This window comes from Musa acuminata, chromosome BXJ2-7, assembly GCF_036884655.1.
Source record: "Musa acuminata AAA Group cultivar baxijiao chromosome BXJ2-7, Cavendish_Baxijiao_AAA, whole genome shotgun sequence".
Lineage (NCBI taxonomy): Eukaryota > Viridiplantae > Streptophyta > Magnoliopsida > Zingiberales > Musaceae > Musa > Musa acuminata.
In genome coordinates, this window is record NC_088344.1 from 6,030,586 (window position 1) to 6,047,915 (window position 17,330).

General features: G+C 36.7%; 1 protein-coding gene across 2 annotated transcripts; it reads right to left on the bottom strand.

The window, feature by feature from the left end:
• Window positions 1-1,416: 1,416 nt before the first annotated feature.
• Window positions 1,417-6,646, bottom strand: LOC135616855 (glycolate oxidase 5-like). 2 transcript variants are annotated; one of them, XM_065116532.1, is made up of 12 exons: window positions 6,487-6,645; window positions 6,162-6,338; window positions 5,291-5,415; window positions 5,020-5,066; window positions 3,904-3,981; window positions 3,651-3,775; window positions 2,930-2,996; window positions 2,789-2,851; window positions 2,515-2,584; window positions 2,320-2,420; window positions 2,091-2,195; window positions 1,417-1,922 (listed from the first exon to the last, which is right to left on the bottom strand). In XM_065116532.1, the coding sequence occupies exons 2-12, from the start codon at window positions 6,296-6,298 to the stop codon at window positions 1,737-1,739; spliced, it is 1,104 nt and encodes a 367-aa protein (XP_064972604.1). In that variant the 5' UTR covers window positions 6,299-6,338; window positions 6,487-6,645; the 3' UTR covers window positions 1,417-1,736. The 2 variants fall into 2 exon arrangements, with proteins under 2 accessions (XP_064972604.1, XP_064972603.1); XM_065116531.1 differs by having other exon boundaries at window positions 2,789-2,996; window positions 6,487-6,646.
• Window positions 6,647-17,330: the final 10,684 nt, after the last annotated feature.

A 17,330-nucleotide genomic window follows, 5' to 3' on the forward strand; every position in this document is an offset into this window, starting at 1 on the left:
ATTTCACTCCACAAGGTAAGAAATTGGTTTTATATGCTATGACCTTAACAATGCATGGTCCATCAATGATTATTTGGGAAAAGAAATGATGTAGCTTAAGATACTTATTTTGAATTAAAGGTTCTTATAATCTAATGTAATCTTTTATTTTATACGCTCTAAACAATTTCAAATCATAAATGTCCATAGAATACTCGATAGAGATTAAATATTTTTCTCCTTAAACTTTTTAGATAATTGAAAATAATAAATTATCATTTATTTTTGTTAGTTCGAGCAGGAATTGTTTACATGTTAGATAATTGGCTTGGTAAACTATTCGATTTAAATTTCTTCTTGCAAATATTGGGTTTCATAAAACTATTGGATTTAAATTTCTTCTTGTAAATATTGAGTCTTGTCATACAATTTTGAAACTAATCCATTTTATATTTTACATGTCCTTTTTGTATGAGATTTCGTTTTGGTTAACTATTCGATTTAAATTTTTTCTTATAAATGTTGAGTTTTGTCGTTCAATTTCGAAACTAATCCATTTTATATTTTACATGTCCTTTGATACTTTTACGGGATTACACTTTGATTGACTATTTACGAATGAGTATTACAAGAAAATCATATGACTTAGGTCATTCCAACTAAATTCATGTCATTTGGTATTAAAGCCTATAGACTTACGAGGAATCATTCATTTAGAATGAGCCTTGCACCATTTAATCTTTTTTGGATGAACCTTAAAAGGATATCTCCAAGAATAAATATAACTCTTAACTCTGGCAAGATTTTGATTCCTTCACTCCCCAATCTACATAAGTATACTTATAAGCATACTCAAACATCTGTTTGAGTAAGACAACACAGAACATCTGTTTGAAAAGTAAAATAAGCTCAATAAAATAAAATACAGTAAGCTTAAAATTAATTTGAATCCAAGCTATCAAACTCAGTTCAAATTGACTTAAAAATGTATCTTCTGCAAGTACACAACTTTCTAATTAGTCAGATTGGCTCTTGTAATTGATGGTCATAACATGATGCTAGTAAAGATATTATTATATCACTGGAGGATTCTATAATATAAGAAATTTTAGTATTTCTTGAAACTGGTCATTAAGATCTTGAGGTAGATATAAATCTTTAAATATTAATTAAAAAAAATCAATGTACTCATGATTAAGTTCATTATAGCATATAAATGAAAAATAATTTTGATTGTGTCACCAAAATTTTCATAAGGATCCAATATATATTAAAATCTAACATCTTCTCTCATGTGTAAGCTCAATCTGAAACTAAACATTGCACAATTGTCATATCATTATAAATATTTTTGGTTTGGTTAGCATGAATCCTGAAAGTCTAAGCTAGCAAAAAGAAAATTCAATCACTATTTAACTCTAACATTAGGGAACCAAATAAAAGAAATGCTACTAAAATGATAATTTCTCCTTCAAGCTGTTCTCAGTTGATATCTGAAAATATGCAGTGTTGAGCAAGTAATATAAGCAAGTATATCCAGCAGATGCAGATTACATAGCCATGATTAATAAACACAGTCCATTATCATGGTAAAAAGCTTTAAATTTCTTAAGCATCTAATGATTCTTGGAACTCATCACAACTTTGCTCCATGGGTAGATAGTGTCTCCTGAGCATGTTCTCCAGATCACTCAAAAGATGCAGAGCTTATAAGTAGTCAGTCCCCTGTTGTTGGAGAAGGAGACACTGGAGATGATCTACAACCTTGGCACAGGACGATTCCTTTCTGCCTCGGTCACGATGTGGCTGCGAGTGATTTCCTTGAGCGAGGTGCAGCCACTCAGTGCCATGGTGAGCTCGAACTCATCGCGAAGCATTTGCAGAACATTTCGGATTCCGGCTTCACCTGCAGCAGCCAAAGAAAACACCACCGGCCTTCCAATCTGCAATCATGGAGCAAAGAAGCAGATTAAGATCGATTCCTTATGATAAGATGCTGATGATGCTGATGCTGATGAAACAGAAGGGATCGAGGAGACTATGGATCTTGCAATCATGTCAACAACGTGATGTCTCAGGAAACATCTTCCAATGAAACCATGTTTACTTACAAAGATTCCGGAGGCTCCCAAAGCTAAGGCCTTGAAGACATCGGTGCCACGGCGAACGCCACCATCGAGGAAGACGGGAACGCGGCCCTGCGCAGCTTTGACGACCTGGATTTGCCACCATTTCGGTATCAGTAAGCCAAATCTTACGCCCAAGAGTGCTTCTTTGCACCCCCAGCTAAGTGAACATGAGAACAAATTGCTTGATCCTCGAGCGATGGAAGCGGAATACCTCCTCCAAGGCAGTGATGGTGGCTGGAACGTAGTCCAGCTGACGAGCTCCATGGTTGGAGACGATAATACCAGCTGCACCAGATTGAATGGCCAGCCTTGCTGCATGTTCAAGTATGTGCAAGATAACTCAGAATGGATGCTGACATGCTCAGCACAGAGAAATACGAGTGCCACCAAGAAACGGAGTGCTTACTGTCCTCCGCAGTGAGGACTCCTTTCACTAGAATTGGCATAGTAGTGATCGTCTGCAACCACTTGACATCCTGCAGTAGGTCAGTTCACTGGAATTAGTAGCAGCAGAAAGGGAGAGATCTCTCTCACCCATTCTCTTATTATTATTTGGTGGAGTTCTGTTTACTCTGGAATAGGCTTCTTTCATCAGCATTCCTTGGAATGATCATGAGTTTACAAGCTACAAGTCTCAGAAATCTCATGTGAATCAAGCATCTGCAAGTAAACTAGCATACCTTCCAGCTCAGAGTTCGGTCAATTTGGCCAGCAACGTAAGAGGCCAGTCCAGAGTCATCAGCCTGCATCTCACCAAAGACATTTTGAGCAAGGAACATGGACATGAAATCACTCAGAGAACATGGGCATCTAAGACTCACCTTATCCATCTTCCCCAGGTCCAAGCCCTCGAAGTTCTTGAGCGTCAAAAATGGGGGCAAAGTGAATCTGTAGATGTATCACATCAGAATTATCCTTTTTTGAAATCTCAATGTGAACTGTGAAGAAATGTTGTTTGATATCTATCTGCAATTAGCATCTGAGATTAATACTCATGTAGCGAATCTGCAGATGTATCACATTAGAATTATCCTTCTTTGAGATCTCAATGTGAACTGTGAAGAAATGCTGTTTGATATCTATCTGCAATTAGCATCTGAGATTAATTCTCGTGTGGTGAATCTGTAGATGTATCACATTACAATTATCCTTCTTTGAAATCTCAATGTGAACTGTGAAGTAATGTTGTTTGATATCTATCTGCAATTAGCATCTGAGATTAATACTCATGTAGTGAATCTGTAGGTGTATCACATTAGAATTATCCTTCTTTGAGATCTCAATGTGAACTGTGAAGTAATGCTGTTTGATATCTATCTGCAATTAGCATCTGAGATTAATACTCATGTAGTGAATCTGTAGATGTATCAGATTAGAATTATCCTTCTTTGAAATCTCAATGTGAACTGTGAAGCAATGTTGTTTGATATCTATCTGCAATTAGCATCTAAGATTAATACTCATGCGATGATGAGAGTACTAGCCGACGACTACATGGAGAACACGCTATTGCTACCAGGTGGAAATGGCATTGACATTTACCTGTTCTTGATATCAGCTTCTCTCCGACCTAGTCTTGGAGTATCCACAGTGAGGGCTATTGCTTTGAATCCTGCTCTTTCCGCTCGTCTCACGAGCTGCGCAACCACATTCCGGTCTTTGTATACCTGACAAGGAAGAGGGGATGAGAAGAACCTATAGGAGATGAAGAATGGACACAAGCAACAGCACCAAAACAATGGAGGAGATCACTTGCGGGGAGAAGCATCAATAAATAATGGGGAGGATAACTTACATAAAGCTGGAAGAATCGAATTCCTGGTCCGGTTGAGGCCACCTCTTCCACACTGGAAGTAGCCCAGGATGACAGCGTCTGCAATGTACAAACATGAAGAATGGTTACCTTTGTAGGACATTGAACTTGGACAAGAAAGAAAGAAAGAAGCCATAGATCCGTGAAGGACACCTCCTCTGAGCATAAAAAAGATTAATAGAATCTGCTCAAACCATTTTAATTATGGAAGAAATATTGTTTGGGGAAGAAGCTAAATGTGTAAAATCAAAATTGTATCAAATGCAGCTTTTCATCAGAGAGACCTGTTTCTCTAATTATTATATTAGATCATGGACTAAAAATGCCACGAGAATGTCATTTACTAAATGCAAAAGCATGATATACAATCATGAAAGTTTTTATCGACTCAATTATTTTTGGTTCTGCATATAGTTATCAATTGCTCAACCAAATGATGTCTTTTTCTTCTCTCTTTTACATCGATTTGTTGTCAATGTTACAGCTTGTTCTAGCAGGATTCTTTCAAGGAGAAAGCCTTTAAAAGGACAGAGTCATGAATCCAAGTTATTTATAGGTGTCTTGTGAGAGAGAAATATTGGGGGAAAAGAATGGTTTACATCAGCAAAACATAGAAAAAAACTCTGATGATTATTAAATTTTCTTGGCTGAAATATGATACCCTGATAAGTAATCAAATTAGTTGCGGCATAATCATTTGTTTCACAATCTGGCTCTGAAAAATTTAGCTTGACTAGCTCAAGAATAGGCCCAGAATATAATCAAGAGTTGATGCAAATACATAATTAGCCACTAAGTTCTGATAACTGAGAAGAAATTCTTTTTTTTTCTCATGTCAATGGCAATCTTCATGTACTGTTCTGTGATGTTCTTGGTTAAAAGTAAAACAGTAGCCAGCAAATCATCGATTCCTTCTGATGAAAATATTATTATCAATCAGTATGCTCCATATCTTATATCATAATCACTGAAGCAGCACTGGTTTGCTGAGTATTGAAAGATTTATAGTGTTAACATTCTGTAAGATCATATTTCCTAAAAGACAGTTAATTCCAACTTGTAATGCATTATAGGAATATTAAGACAGCAAGAACAAACCATTATAGTGCCAGCGGCTGATGCTGCTCTTGCAGTAGCATATTCTCCTGGCACATAATAAAAACATGATACAACATAAGATGTTTTCATTCTTAGAAACAGCAATTCACAATAAGATAACTCATATAGTTGTCATAAGCCAAAAGCGAGAACTAATCAGCCAAAAATAAAATTCACTTTCATTAAACATGGTGTAGATTTGCCTATGACTCATAAAAAATCAGTATGAGTTCTTAGAATTTAGTGCTTAGATAACATAAATATTTCATACCTTCAGGATGGGCCATCTTCTGCATGGCAGTGGGAGCAATCATGATTGGCATTGATATCTTGAAACCCAGCACAGTTGTGGTCATGTCAATCCTGGAGACATCAATGAGTATGCGTGGACGAAACCTGTTTTGTGATCAAAATCAGGTATTAAGCATCAGAATACTATGTTCATGAACACTGGGTGGAGTTTTGTATGATATTTAAGGATGCTGAAGAGTAGAACAGATGTAGAGACTGAAATCAGACATATAACTCATCCAGGTTAAGTTAACTTTTGCTTGTATAGCAAAAAGTAAGACAATATTAATCACATCCTATTAAAAAGCTGAAAGAAAACTTCTCATAAAAAGACAGGGGAAGGGGAAAAAAAAAGACTGGTTTAAGAAATGTTTTGATGTCAAAATATATAGGATATTAACATGAGTAACTGATTCAATTTTTTAGAGATTTGTTTCAGATTAACTTCTGACACAGGTAATCTCAAGGGAGCTGAAGTGCAAAATGAACAGCAGAAAGGTAAATCTTCCTTAAAAGCAGCATCCTTTTACCCTTAAAGTAGAAAAAACATGAACTTGAGCCCTGTCCTACTTACCATCCAGAAAATACTAGAATATTATATTCAATGAAAGAAGATAATTAATGAATGAACAACATGGGTCAATCAAACTTTAAGCAATCAGATAATAATATGCAAGTACAGATGGTTTAGTTGATTCAGATACTACAAAAACACAGAATATATAAAAGAGACTTTTAACTTTTCTCCTGAGAAATAAGAGAGGACACTATAGAACGCAAAAATCTAGCAAAAGAAAGGATGAACACATAAATATCATTAGGAATACAGTAAAACCATGAAAAGTTCTTACAGGATCCTCGAGAAGGCTTCCCTGTTCTCCTTCAAGGTCCACTGGTCCTCCGCACCAGAGGCGTAGTAATCGAACACCATCTTGGGCAACTTCTGCTTGGCGACGGCCTCGTACTCCATCACGTTGGTGATCTCCATGCTTATGGTAGCGTGTCACACCCCCACAACTTCAACCGATCTAGGAAGAGAAACCAAGTGAAACAGCATGTAATTGCTACAACATCAGAAAGAGAAGGCATGCATGGTTGATGGAACAACAAAGCAGTGAGCACAAGGTGAGCTGAAACGAAGAGGTCAGAATCCAAAGAGGAAGAGGAGAAGCCAACCTCGGTAGCTGAGAGCAGGGGAAGGAATGGAGGGTGGGGGGATGGAGAAGAGTGATATATGGGTTGGGATGTGAGATGGTGATTCGCAAGGCGGGGTGGAGGGGAGGTGAGGGTCTACTTGAAGACAAAGAGCGGGCATGGGAAATACGTCAGCAGAGGAAAGGATGAGAAGGGCAATTGGGTTTTGGATCAGCTTTTCGAGGTGGGAATGAACGACGGTATCTGCAACACTGCCTTCTCATCCACAAACGTCGACTCGGAGCTCTACATCCCAAAAAATTCCTCCATTTTTCTGCTGTTTATCCGAAGAAGCCAACCAAACGAAGTGAATCGAAGCCACAGATTTCCAGCAATCTTGCTCCATAATTTGCGACTCCTATCCGGTCTATTCCTACCTAATAGAGTTGTCGTGTTGGTTTCGATACTACTACATGTCTTATTAGTTTATATTATCTTGAGATCTTTGTGACCCCGTTGCAGGTTTTTTGATGTGGACAACTGAGTGTGCATGGAAATTAACCTCCTAAAATAGAACTAATGGATTGAGTTGGGGGGTCAAATTTCTGCAGAAAGAAGCACATGAGGTTCACAGGTTGGGCTAGAAATGAGGACATTATCATGTTTGGATTTATCCTCGAATTGCAGATGAGACTGCTGTCGATGTTTCTGCTAAAAGATGAGTAGACTATGTTTTGGTTTCACCCACATCATGTTTTGGCTGCTTAGGAGTATAGAGTTTGGAGTGCCATCCACCACCTAACAAGTATGCCAAATCATGTAATGAAACATAAGAAGGAAGTATCAGAATTCGCTCTGATGCTTAGATTCTTCACCTGTATATGAATTGGAACAATTTTCTGCATAATTTTTGTTTCGAAAAATACATGAACGAGTAACTAATCCATGAGCTCAATATAGTCTCTGTTTGTTTGAGCCTATCATGAGTCTTAATTGAGATGTTCTAACGTAGAGCAGAATTGTCCCTCATGATAGGTTTCAAAGATACAAAGTTCTACCGAGAAAATAGTGCTTCTATCATCTTGTCAATAAACAAACACTATACACCTTATACTTCATTTCCGATCACAGCCAAACCAAAGTGTTAAAGAGACAAATTGAGACGAGTTGAAATGAAGCTATGTATCCTTTTACTGAGCCTGATGAACTATCAAGTCCTGCATATATTTTGGCTTTTCCCTGACGTATGTCTCTTCTCCTTTTTCTTCTTAGGTCATCGAAAGGCTTGACGAGTGATGGGAGTATCTGCCACTGACTTCCATGTCTGACTAAACTGGCTCGCTTAAAATCATCTTCCCAGACACTCTCAAAAGACCAAGTAGGAACTTTTGGACCTCCATCGATGCCAAAGACTTCATCCGGTCCCAGTTGCTGTTTCTTTCGGGCATCACTCAGTGTACGAGTTCACCATAAAACAGTCCAGAACAATCTAAGAGCTGCAACACGCATCAATATCATATGAAGTGAATAAACAATTCAGGAAGAGCATGAAAAAGGATCAGGAAAAATGATGATTGTGAGAACATCTCAAGTAGAGGCCTCATGAACTTGTGAAAGGCATGCGTGTTCTGATCAACAAGGATTCATATTATGCAGCCAACATCAGGAAATATATGATGTCAAACCTGGCATAGAAAGGATAGCATGAAGCAACAAGTAGAGCTCTTGCAGAGATATGCACAACAGAATAGCACACGTAAACAGGTAAACTAAAGTGATGTGGTGGAGAAAGACAAAAACAGTTTTAACCTTTGAAAGATGTTAGTAAAATGACTAACAACTAGCGCATCATGGAAGAGGGGATGATCATCCGCATAAACCATGATAGAGGAGTGAAAAGAAGTAACACATCATACATTGTCAATAAAGCTGCAATAAGGTCAACCTCACATGATTAAAACAATAGTTTACACTGGGCTGCTTGATCTCGGTTTTAGACTCGAAGCATAATTTACCTTGTACACTATATTATATCACCATCTTCTGTCTTTAAGTGCAAAAGTAGCCATTGCTGGTAAAGATACTTCATTGTAACACAAGTGAAAATTCTGGTTCTAATGCAAGATGCTGACATAAGATGGTAGTTTATCAAATCAGTCATATGAAGACAAAATATCTACAACTAGATAAACCAAACATATAAGGTAAGCAGCATAAGTCTATATTCTTGCCTAGGTGACTATATTTGAAGCTAGGAATCCATATAAACCCTCAGTTAATGCTATGCTATGCTCCTGCAAAATTCTAACCAAATACAAAAGGCAAAAAATAGCATTAGGTCTATGATGCCCATTAGGAGAACTACACGAGCAATTGAGCAATATAATTATAGTGAATCATCGACTGAGAGAGGGAGATGATCGTCTCAAGAAAGGTGAGACCTTAATCCTTTATCCTTTCGGGTTGATTCGGAAAGCCCGATACCTATGGCTTTCAAAGATTAAAAAATGAGTTTTGCTGGATCAATTGTATGCAAGGTACTAGCTTTACTTAATATCAACCACAGAATCTAAGGAGAGCCACTGGTGACATGTCAAATTCTGGTTAGATGGCATAAGCCAAACTAGCGTCGACTGAAATTAAATATCAATGTTCTTTTGAGCATAAATCTATAGATCGGGGTGTAGGTTTTGTTAGTAGAACAAGTGATGGTACTTGTTTGCTTGCAGGATACAGATTCATTAAGGAGAGTGGATGCTGCTACAATGAGTTGATTGCGATCAAGGAATAAAGTAAAATTGATTGGTGAAGGAATTACCAAAATTGTGATTGAATTAGATGCAAAATTGATCATAAAAATATTGGAGAGAAAGACTGAGCCTTCTTGAAAACTTCTTAATGTCACTAGAGAAATTATGTACTTCAAAGGTTTTCTATGCATATTATTGTGCATGTTTACAGAGACGGAAATAGGCGTGCTAATTAGCTTGCCAGCCATGCTAGAAGTAATAGGTCTATTCATTTTTCAGCAAGAGCAGGGCCAGAAGACCTCTGTGCTCACTTTTGTTTTTTGATCCGCAAGGTATTGTTTGTAACATATATTTGCAGTAATATATCGATTTTCTGATTGAAAAATAATTAGAATGAATCAGTAAAGTGTGTTGTACTTACAAAATAAAGTATTCAGACTGAGGGGATTGGTCACTGAAGAATTCTGATCCAGTTGCATTTACATTTCATCATCAGCTTCACTGTTGTCTAGAGTCTATGGTTCACTGTACCATAATGTACTGCTCGATACGGGTAGTACATATCGATCCGATAGAGAACCGATAATGGCAATATATTAGTATATCTCTATGTATCATGTGTTGGTACGATCAGTACACCTCGATAAATACCATACCAATAACTAGTCGGTATACCGGTACGGACCAGTAAGGCGAAAGCTTTGATAACCCACAACCCTATCATCGACTGCAGTAGATTACAAAGAATCTGTATCCTTAGAGCTAGAGCAATGGGAACTCAGAACCAGGAACATCGCCGGTGCCTTTTCATCTATCTAGTCAAGTATCGACAACTTTGAAGATGTTGAGTGTACAGAACTCAACCAAGAAACTACTGAGACATCAATGTATTAATATGGAATATAACTAATATTTTCAATTAAATTTCATGAGTCACCCAACACAGCCGAAGAGGAAACAGGAGATCCTATGAACCTCAACGAGAAAAATGTAGTAAGAGAACAGCTAATAAAAAGGACAAAACTTTCCCTTCATTTAGCAACTGGTAGAGTCATGGACTCCAAATAGTTCTTCCTGTTCATATAATCTCGCAAAAGGGAAGGGGAAAATATCAACTCAACATCATCCAAAAGTGCCTTCAAGATTCAACAAATCCCTTACGAGCACATCTGAACCAACGCCAATAACGCCAATTTCCATCTTCAGTTGTCTTAATCAAATTCAAGAAGCTCCGATTTTACCAGTCTAGACCTCCCTAAACCATCAAGCCACCATCCCACCGTCCAAAACCTATACAGGCAACACCCGATTCTTGAATCCGCAAGGCCAAATGAGAGAGACGAGAAGTTGAACCGCGACGAATCAACCCACCCACCATATAAACCCTAATCAACACTCCTTCTATCATAAGCAACGAGAACGACGCAAAGAAGACGCGGTTGCTGAGTAGGTTTAATTTTTCGGATCAGAGGAGACCAGAAGCAAGATCGACTCGTGGAAGAAGGAGAGGCGGGGAATGATACGAACCTGCGACTTACCCGGTCGTGTACCTGCCTAAGGCTGCTGACGGCGGTTGGTAGCCTACGCGGCGGTGCTGCTCCGCGAACAAGTTCAAAGCTTTTAATCTCCGAAAGCCGAAGCCAACTCCCGCAACACCACAAGATGGCACTCGAAACGCGCCAGCCAACGACTTTGTACACGACTTATGGTACGGGTATAACCTTCCCGTGACGGCTGCTCCATGCCGTGTTGTCGGCGTTTATGTCGTAGCTTAAGTGACCACTTGAAGAGGAGAGAACAGGAGCAAAGACGAGGAGGAGGACGAACACGAAGGGGAGGAAGAGAGGGAGAAGGAGGGTGCTGATGACGATGAGACACAATGGCTGCATCAATGAGGCAACTGCAGAGGGTGGCAAACCGGATCGTCGGCGCAAGAAACATGTGTGCCTTGCCGCAGAAATCCCCTCTCTCCTCTTCCGAGGAGTTCATGAGGTTGGAACAGCAGTGTAGCGCTCACACGTAAGCCTGCCTTGAATTTTGTTCCCTCTATGTGATGCCCCCTGTTGTCATCATTTGTTGCTGCTCCATTTTAATGTTCTATTGCATGTGCATCAGGCGCCTAGGTTGCTTTATGCAGCAAATGTGAGGAACCCTCTGTTCGCCTCTGTTTGCAGCATTATATGTCCTTGATTAAGGAGTTCTTTAATTGGATTTGCCTCGCGCAAGATGAAAAAGGATCTGAGTTAGAAGCTAGATACGATTGTGCTGCATTGTGTATGTGAGAGATTTGTTTGTGCATGTCCATGCGTGTCAATTATAATGATTGATACTTAAGACTAGTCCGGGATTGGTTTAGAAAATACTTTGACACTGTTTTGATTCACCAAGAACCGGATTTTGTTTTGTTCCTCTTCGTTCTATCTGGTATTTGTTTCTGCAATTAGTCTTTGGGTGCCATCATCAGCGTCTACCATATTTCAGCTTTTATCGTACTTATAATGCTCATGATGTTGATAAAGTTTCCTTGTTGATTTGATAGTACCAAAATATTCTGTTAATTAACGTGGGTCTTTGATTTTTATGCAGTTACCATCTCATTCCTATGGTGTTTTCTCAAGCAAAAAGTACATTGATTTCTTATCTGCGCATTCTGCTGTTGATCAGGTCTGTGATGTTTTAAGAAACAACTATTTCTTATCTGCTTGTTCTTCCTATTCACTGACCTCAAACACAAATTTTCTGATTAAACCGTTTCTCCCCTTTTTTATTGATGATTAACAACCTAAAATTTGATCGAGACCATGGGAGTCTCAAAGGCATCAATATTCTTCATCTGTGTTTCAACCTAATATGTTCTGCTTGTACTTTGGATTCCTTACTTTTACTAATTTAATTTTCTTCTTTCAGGACATTGTCATCCAAATATTATGGAAGCTTTAATTGATCAAGCAGAAAGGCTCACTCTTAGCTCTAGAGCCTTCCTTCTATAATGATAAATTTCCAACTTTTGCAGAGCATCTTATGCAGATGTTTGGATATGAAATGATGTTACCAATGAATACTGGTGCAGAGGGTGTAGAAACAGCATTGAAGTTGGCACGAAAATGGAGCTATGAGAAGAAAAAGATCCCCAAGGATGAGGTGAGGCTTTAAAAACACTCAGCACCTTTGTTCATTATATTGTTTGAGTTGTAATTTAATTTTCTTCATGCACAAACATTGACAGATTTTTTAGATTTATGAGCAGCATGAAACATTTTTGCATTGATATTAAAACTCCTATTGTGAAAAACATTAGTATCTTCATCAAATTGTACCACACTTGATTTTGCTGTGGAAGGGATTTACTACATGTAAGCTCTATAGGTCCTAGACAGTTATTGTCATTGCTGTTTCTTTACATTCAGAAAAGTTTTCTGTATGACAAGTTGATGAATTAAAATCTGGACTTTCTGAAAGAATCACCATGCAACTCTAGGTTTTCTGGAGTATGCCAAAATTCAGAATTTTAGTGAGTGTTATTCATTTGTTGCTCTTGGTATAACTTGTTAAACTTTGTTGTTCTCCTTAGATCATTTAATGATATACTAACTGCTTAGTACATGCAATGATTCTTGCAACTACTTCAATATTTAAAATGGCTGAAACTACTTCACTATTTAAAATGGTACACATTTTATGTGCCAATGAACTCAAGCTAGTAAGAATTGACAGTTGCCGATTCTCCATTGAGGTCATGTTGTTTTCTTATTGTTAATCCTATAGATCGACAAAGTTTTTTGTAAGGTTTCATTCTTTGGATAGTATTTTTCCAGACATCCAAGTGAAAATATTAGTGACTGGATGATTTTTCCTGGATTCCAGAACAGCTATAAGTGATTTTACATAATATGACAATATAACTGGACTTCATTTTCCTGCAGGGCTACTATGTTGGGACAGGAGTTCAGGAATCAACTAATGAAGATTCATCTGCAGTTCCCACAAATAGTAAAATAGATTCAAGGAAGAGGATTGCTTAATGCAGTAGAATTGAACAACAAAGACCTGTCTCCTGTTTCTTCATATGATTTATGTATTAAACTAAAGGAGAGTGGCATTCTCGCAAAGCCAACACATGATTCCATTAGTCAATTCGCTCCACCACCATCCATAAGGTAAGCATTCAATGGTTGTTTTTTTTTTCTTTATAACCTTTGGAGTCTCGAAAATGTTTAAATACTATTTGATGGTTTTGCGGCAGATGGTATAGGGTGCCATACTACCATTTATCATTGTGGAAAAAGAAAACCCAAGATGCTTGGTTAACTAGGTGTATTTTCGTCATTAAATATTCATCTACACTGAATTGCTCCAATAGTTTTGAAGTGGATGCGTATGATTTAATTCTGAATTAAGTATCTGTAGTTATACTCATCACAGTAGAGCTGAACCTGCCAAATAAGTAGTTCATTAATAATATGTGCACTGTTACTACTCAGTTTAACTAGGTGTATTTTCAACATATGTTAGCTTTTATTTTTATTGTCAGTATTAGGCATATGAAGTTCTCAGTGGATTTCATATACATTTTTTACCTCCGTTGATCTTGAAAAGTCACTTATCTCCTGTATCTTCACTAGTTTCGGAGAAGAGTTGCAAATTTTTAGTTTATGATAAATTCCTATTTATTTGCTGATAGTTATGCCAGTTTCATAGTTGTGGCACTATACAATGTAATGAACTGCTCATTGGGCAGGTTCAGTTGCTAATTTCTTTTACTAAAGGAGTGATTTTCCTGTAGGTTTTTGAATTATCGATAACTAGATGACTTTATTTCTGTGCGGCATGTTAATTCATTTTTAATAATAGGTTATTTGAATTCTAGTAAATCATTTTTTTTTGTTTTTAGTCATAATTATTGCTAGTGTTTTGTTGATATCTCATCTCATGTTGAAATTTGCTCCTCTTCTCGCACCCACTCCCTCTTCTTCATGCTGCCTTTAACAAACATTTTGTTGTCAGCTTGATAGGCATTTGTTATGATTTTTAAAGTTGTGAATGGCAGATTATGCCAAGCATTTGCATGCTCTTGCTGGTGGAGCAGATACCATCATGCAGTTTAGCAAGGCTCAGAATTAACATATTAGGTTCTTAAAATTGTGGTTTTATTTTTTGATAACTGATAGCTTCAATTATTTGCCTGTCCAGCTTAGAGGAGCTAAACATAGCATCAACGGCTTTCAGTGATGTTTTAGAGATAGATTTACCCAAGATGCAGAAGCAAAAGCCAAAGTCAGAGACTCAGACATCTAAGCAAGCATGTGATAGATGTGGGCGTCAACTGTATGATTCCACAGATATGAACAATTAGTTCTTACGGTCAGATCTATCCATCTTACTACGTAAGTTCTCATCCTATCATCATATTCTTCGCTAAGCTACATATACTTCTTAGTTGAGATAATTAAGTTTCTTCAGATCTATTAGGATCTTGTCCAATTTATGGTTAAGATATATCTCATCACAATTTGTTTGTGTTCTTTCTTTGCTCATTTATAGTAATACATTACTGCATTTAATTTTATGAGTTGCTCCTGCTGTTGGATTGCCTAGAGGAAATTAAGTCCTTGTGCATCAACATTATGACGTATACCTAAGTGTTCATATCTGATTGCCAGAAATGAGTGTTACGTATATAACTCAGTGCTAGCTTTCATCATTGAATGAGGCTTATGCCCATAGTTCTCCTGCTTGCCTAGTGTTCAATCACATAGAGTTACACAAGAACATTCGGTCTACAACCAGAGCTTTGAACCTTTGAGGGAACATGTCTGCCGCATGCTCTTGATATCCTTGCAATCTCTAAACTTCCTAATCATTAAATTACCTTTTTTCTTTACAAGTTTTCAAGCATATTGTCTTTCTTTTACCATTTTGACTTCCATAGACTTGCAGTTTAGGGTTTCTTAAGGGTATGCCCAGTGGCCTAGCTTCAGGATTCAAAATCTAATTTTGTTTCTTGAAAGGGAAGGAAAACCCATCCCTGGCCAAATTCTTCCACTGATTACATTCTGAAGTGACATAATCAATGACTAATTGGCCTTTCTATATTCTGAATCATGCTGAAGGAAATACATTTTTTAGGCCATCTCTATGATTATTTTTTGCCAAGGTCTCTCTTTTGTCAGCAAAAGCATTATACTGATGCCTATAGATGGTCCAGAATATTGACATTGGATATGAATAATCCAGTAGTTTTCATGTACAAAACCAGTGAACCAGATTGACCTAATCCACAAGTCAAAGCCCTAAACTACTGAACACTGATTTTATTTGTGTTCAAAGTCAAAGGTTAGAATCTTTTTGTAACTTAAAAAAACAAGTAATCCAACATGGAGATCTGCATAACAAAAGCCTATAGTCAGCTCACACAGGCCAGCTTTGAAATTAATATCACATCTTTAGTTGTCATTGGCAACAAGTTTAGCTAGAATTGTTACTTAGCTCAGGCCAAGAGAAGAAGTGTTTTCAATCCATCTGGTTTGCAAGGTTGATGTATTCAGAGTGAAGGATCATTAGACTCAAAATCCAAGTTTGGATATTGGAACTCTTTACCATCAAAAACCTATTTGCAATATGAGTTTAGATGAAAAGAAGGAATACATATGGAATTGGTATCTACAACTTTCAACAAAGGTTATTCTACCACTTTGTTGCTGGAATTTTATATAAATATCATCTTTGTTAGTAATTATTATCATTATTCTTGTTGCTAGAACTATCAACGTCTCCACAGACACCCTCAACTGTAGCCATGATGCCATTGAAATAACAAGGAATTTTATTCGGTAATCATGGGAGATTTTTTTTCCCTTAACATAAATTAAATTACCATTAATAACATGTTATTTTATTTGAATTATTAACTTTCTTGTTTGTGTAGTATATTTGAGAAAATCATTAAAATTAATTTTCTTATTAGTTGACTTTTAGAAAATAATTATTTTAAATTTTATTTTGTGTGTGAATTATAAGAAATAAATATTATCATTCTATTTTTTATATGAAAATAAAAAATTGATTTAAAATAAAAATTATATTGTCACTTGCTTTGGGAGGACTCATCTTCTTATATATAAAGAGAGTTTCCTTGATAATGGGAGGATCGAGGAGAGGAATCTCGAAAACAGGATCCCCAATGAGAGATAAGATCCTCTATTATATTCTTATTAATTTTTATTCATATTTTTAAAATTTTGATATTAGAATTATTATAATTTGTATGATATATGATAATATTTTAATGTTTAAATTTTATGATTAATAAATAATGATAATTAAATTATGATGTTAGAATAATTAATTATATAATTATATAATTTTAATTTATTTAATTATATATATTTGTGTTTCAAGAAATTATGTGCGAATTTTTATGATTTAATTAGTTTTAATTTTAAAATCATAAATCTAAATTACTCAATTTATACAAAAGAATGGATTTGAGGTTAATTATTATTTTTTAATATTTTAAAGTACTTTTGTAAATATTAAAATCTAATTTAATATGAGGGGTCAAATTGGAGTTTGACTTAAATTGATTAGTCCATGTGACCAAGCATGACCCAACCCATGTGGCTAAATATATAACATAGTATATGTGGCTAAGCATGACCCAACCCATGTGGTTAAGTATAATCCAATTCATGTGGTTACATATAACATAACCTATGTAACGAAACATAACCTAACCTATGTAGCTAAGAATGACCCAGCCTATACAGTCAAGTACAACACAACCCATGTGCCAATCATGACTCATGGTCAAACATGACCTAACTTATGTGGTGAGACATGGTCCCACTCATATGACTAGGATAACTCAACCAACGAGTCAAGCATGGCCCAATTCAATGATAAAACTTAGCTCAACTTGTAAGTGAGGCTCAGTCTAGCCCATGAAGTTAGGCCTACCCAGCCATGCGATTGGTGCTAGACATCGTCGCCTCTCTATCTAACCTATTATTCCTCGGCCTAACCTGCTACTTAAGATAGACATGTGCAGCGCATGTGACCCGTGAAACAGTTGGATCTGATCTAACATTATGTAACATAGTCTAATTTCCTCTTCCTTTATTGGTTTGAGTTCATTAG

What these genes read in the sequence shown, in the direction of transcription:
- LOC135616855 (XM_065116531.1), bottom strand. Translation starts at nt 6,298, where the DNA reads ATGGAGATCACCAACGTGATGGAGTACGAGGCCGTCGCCAAGCAGAAG. An exon ending in GAAGCTGATATCAAGAACAG is followed by an intron (nt 2,997 to 3,650) that starts GTAAATGTCAAT and finishes ATACATCTACAG; the next exon opens with ATTCACTTTGCCCCCATTTT. An exon ending in CCATCACTGCCTTGGAGGAG is followed by an intron (nt 2,196 to 2,319) that starts GTATTCCGCTTC and finishes TGGCAAATCCAG; the next exon opens with GTCGTCAAAGCTGCGCAGGG.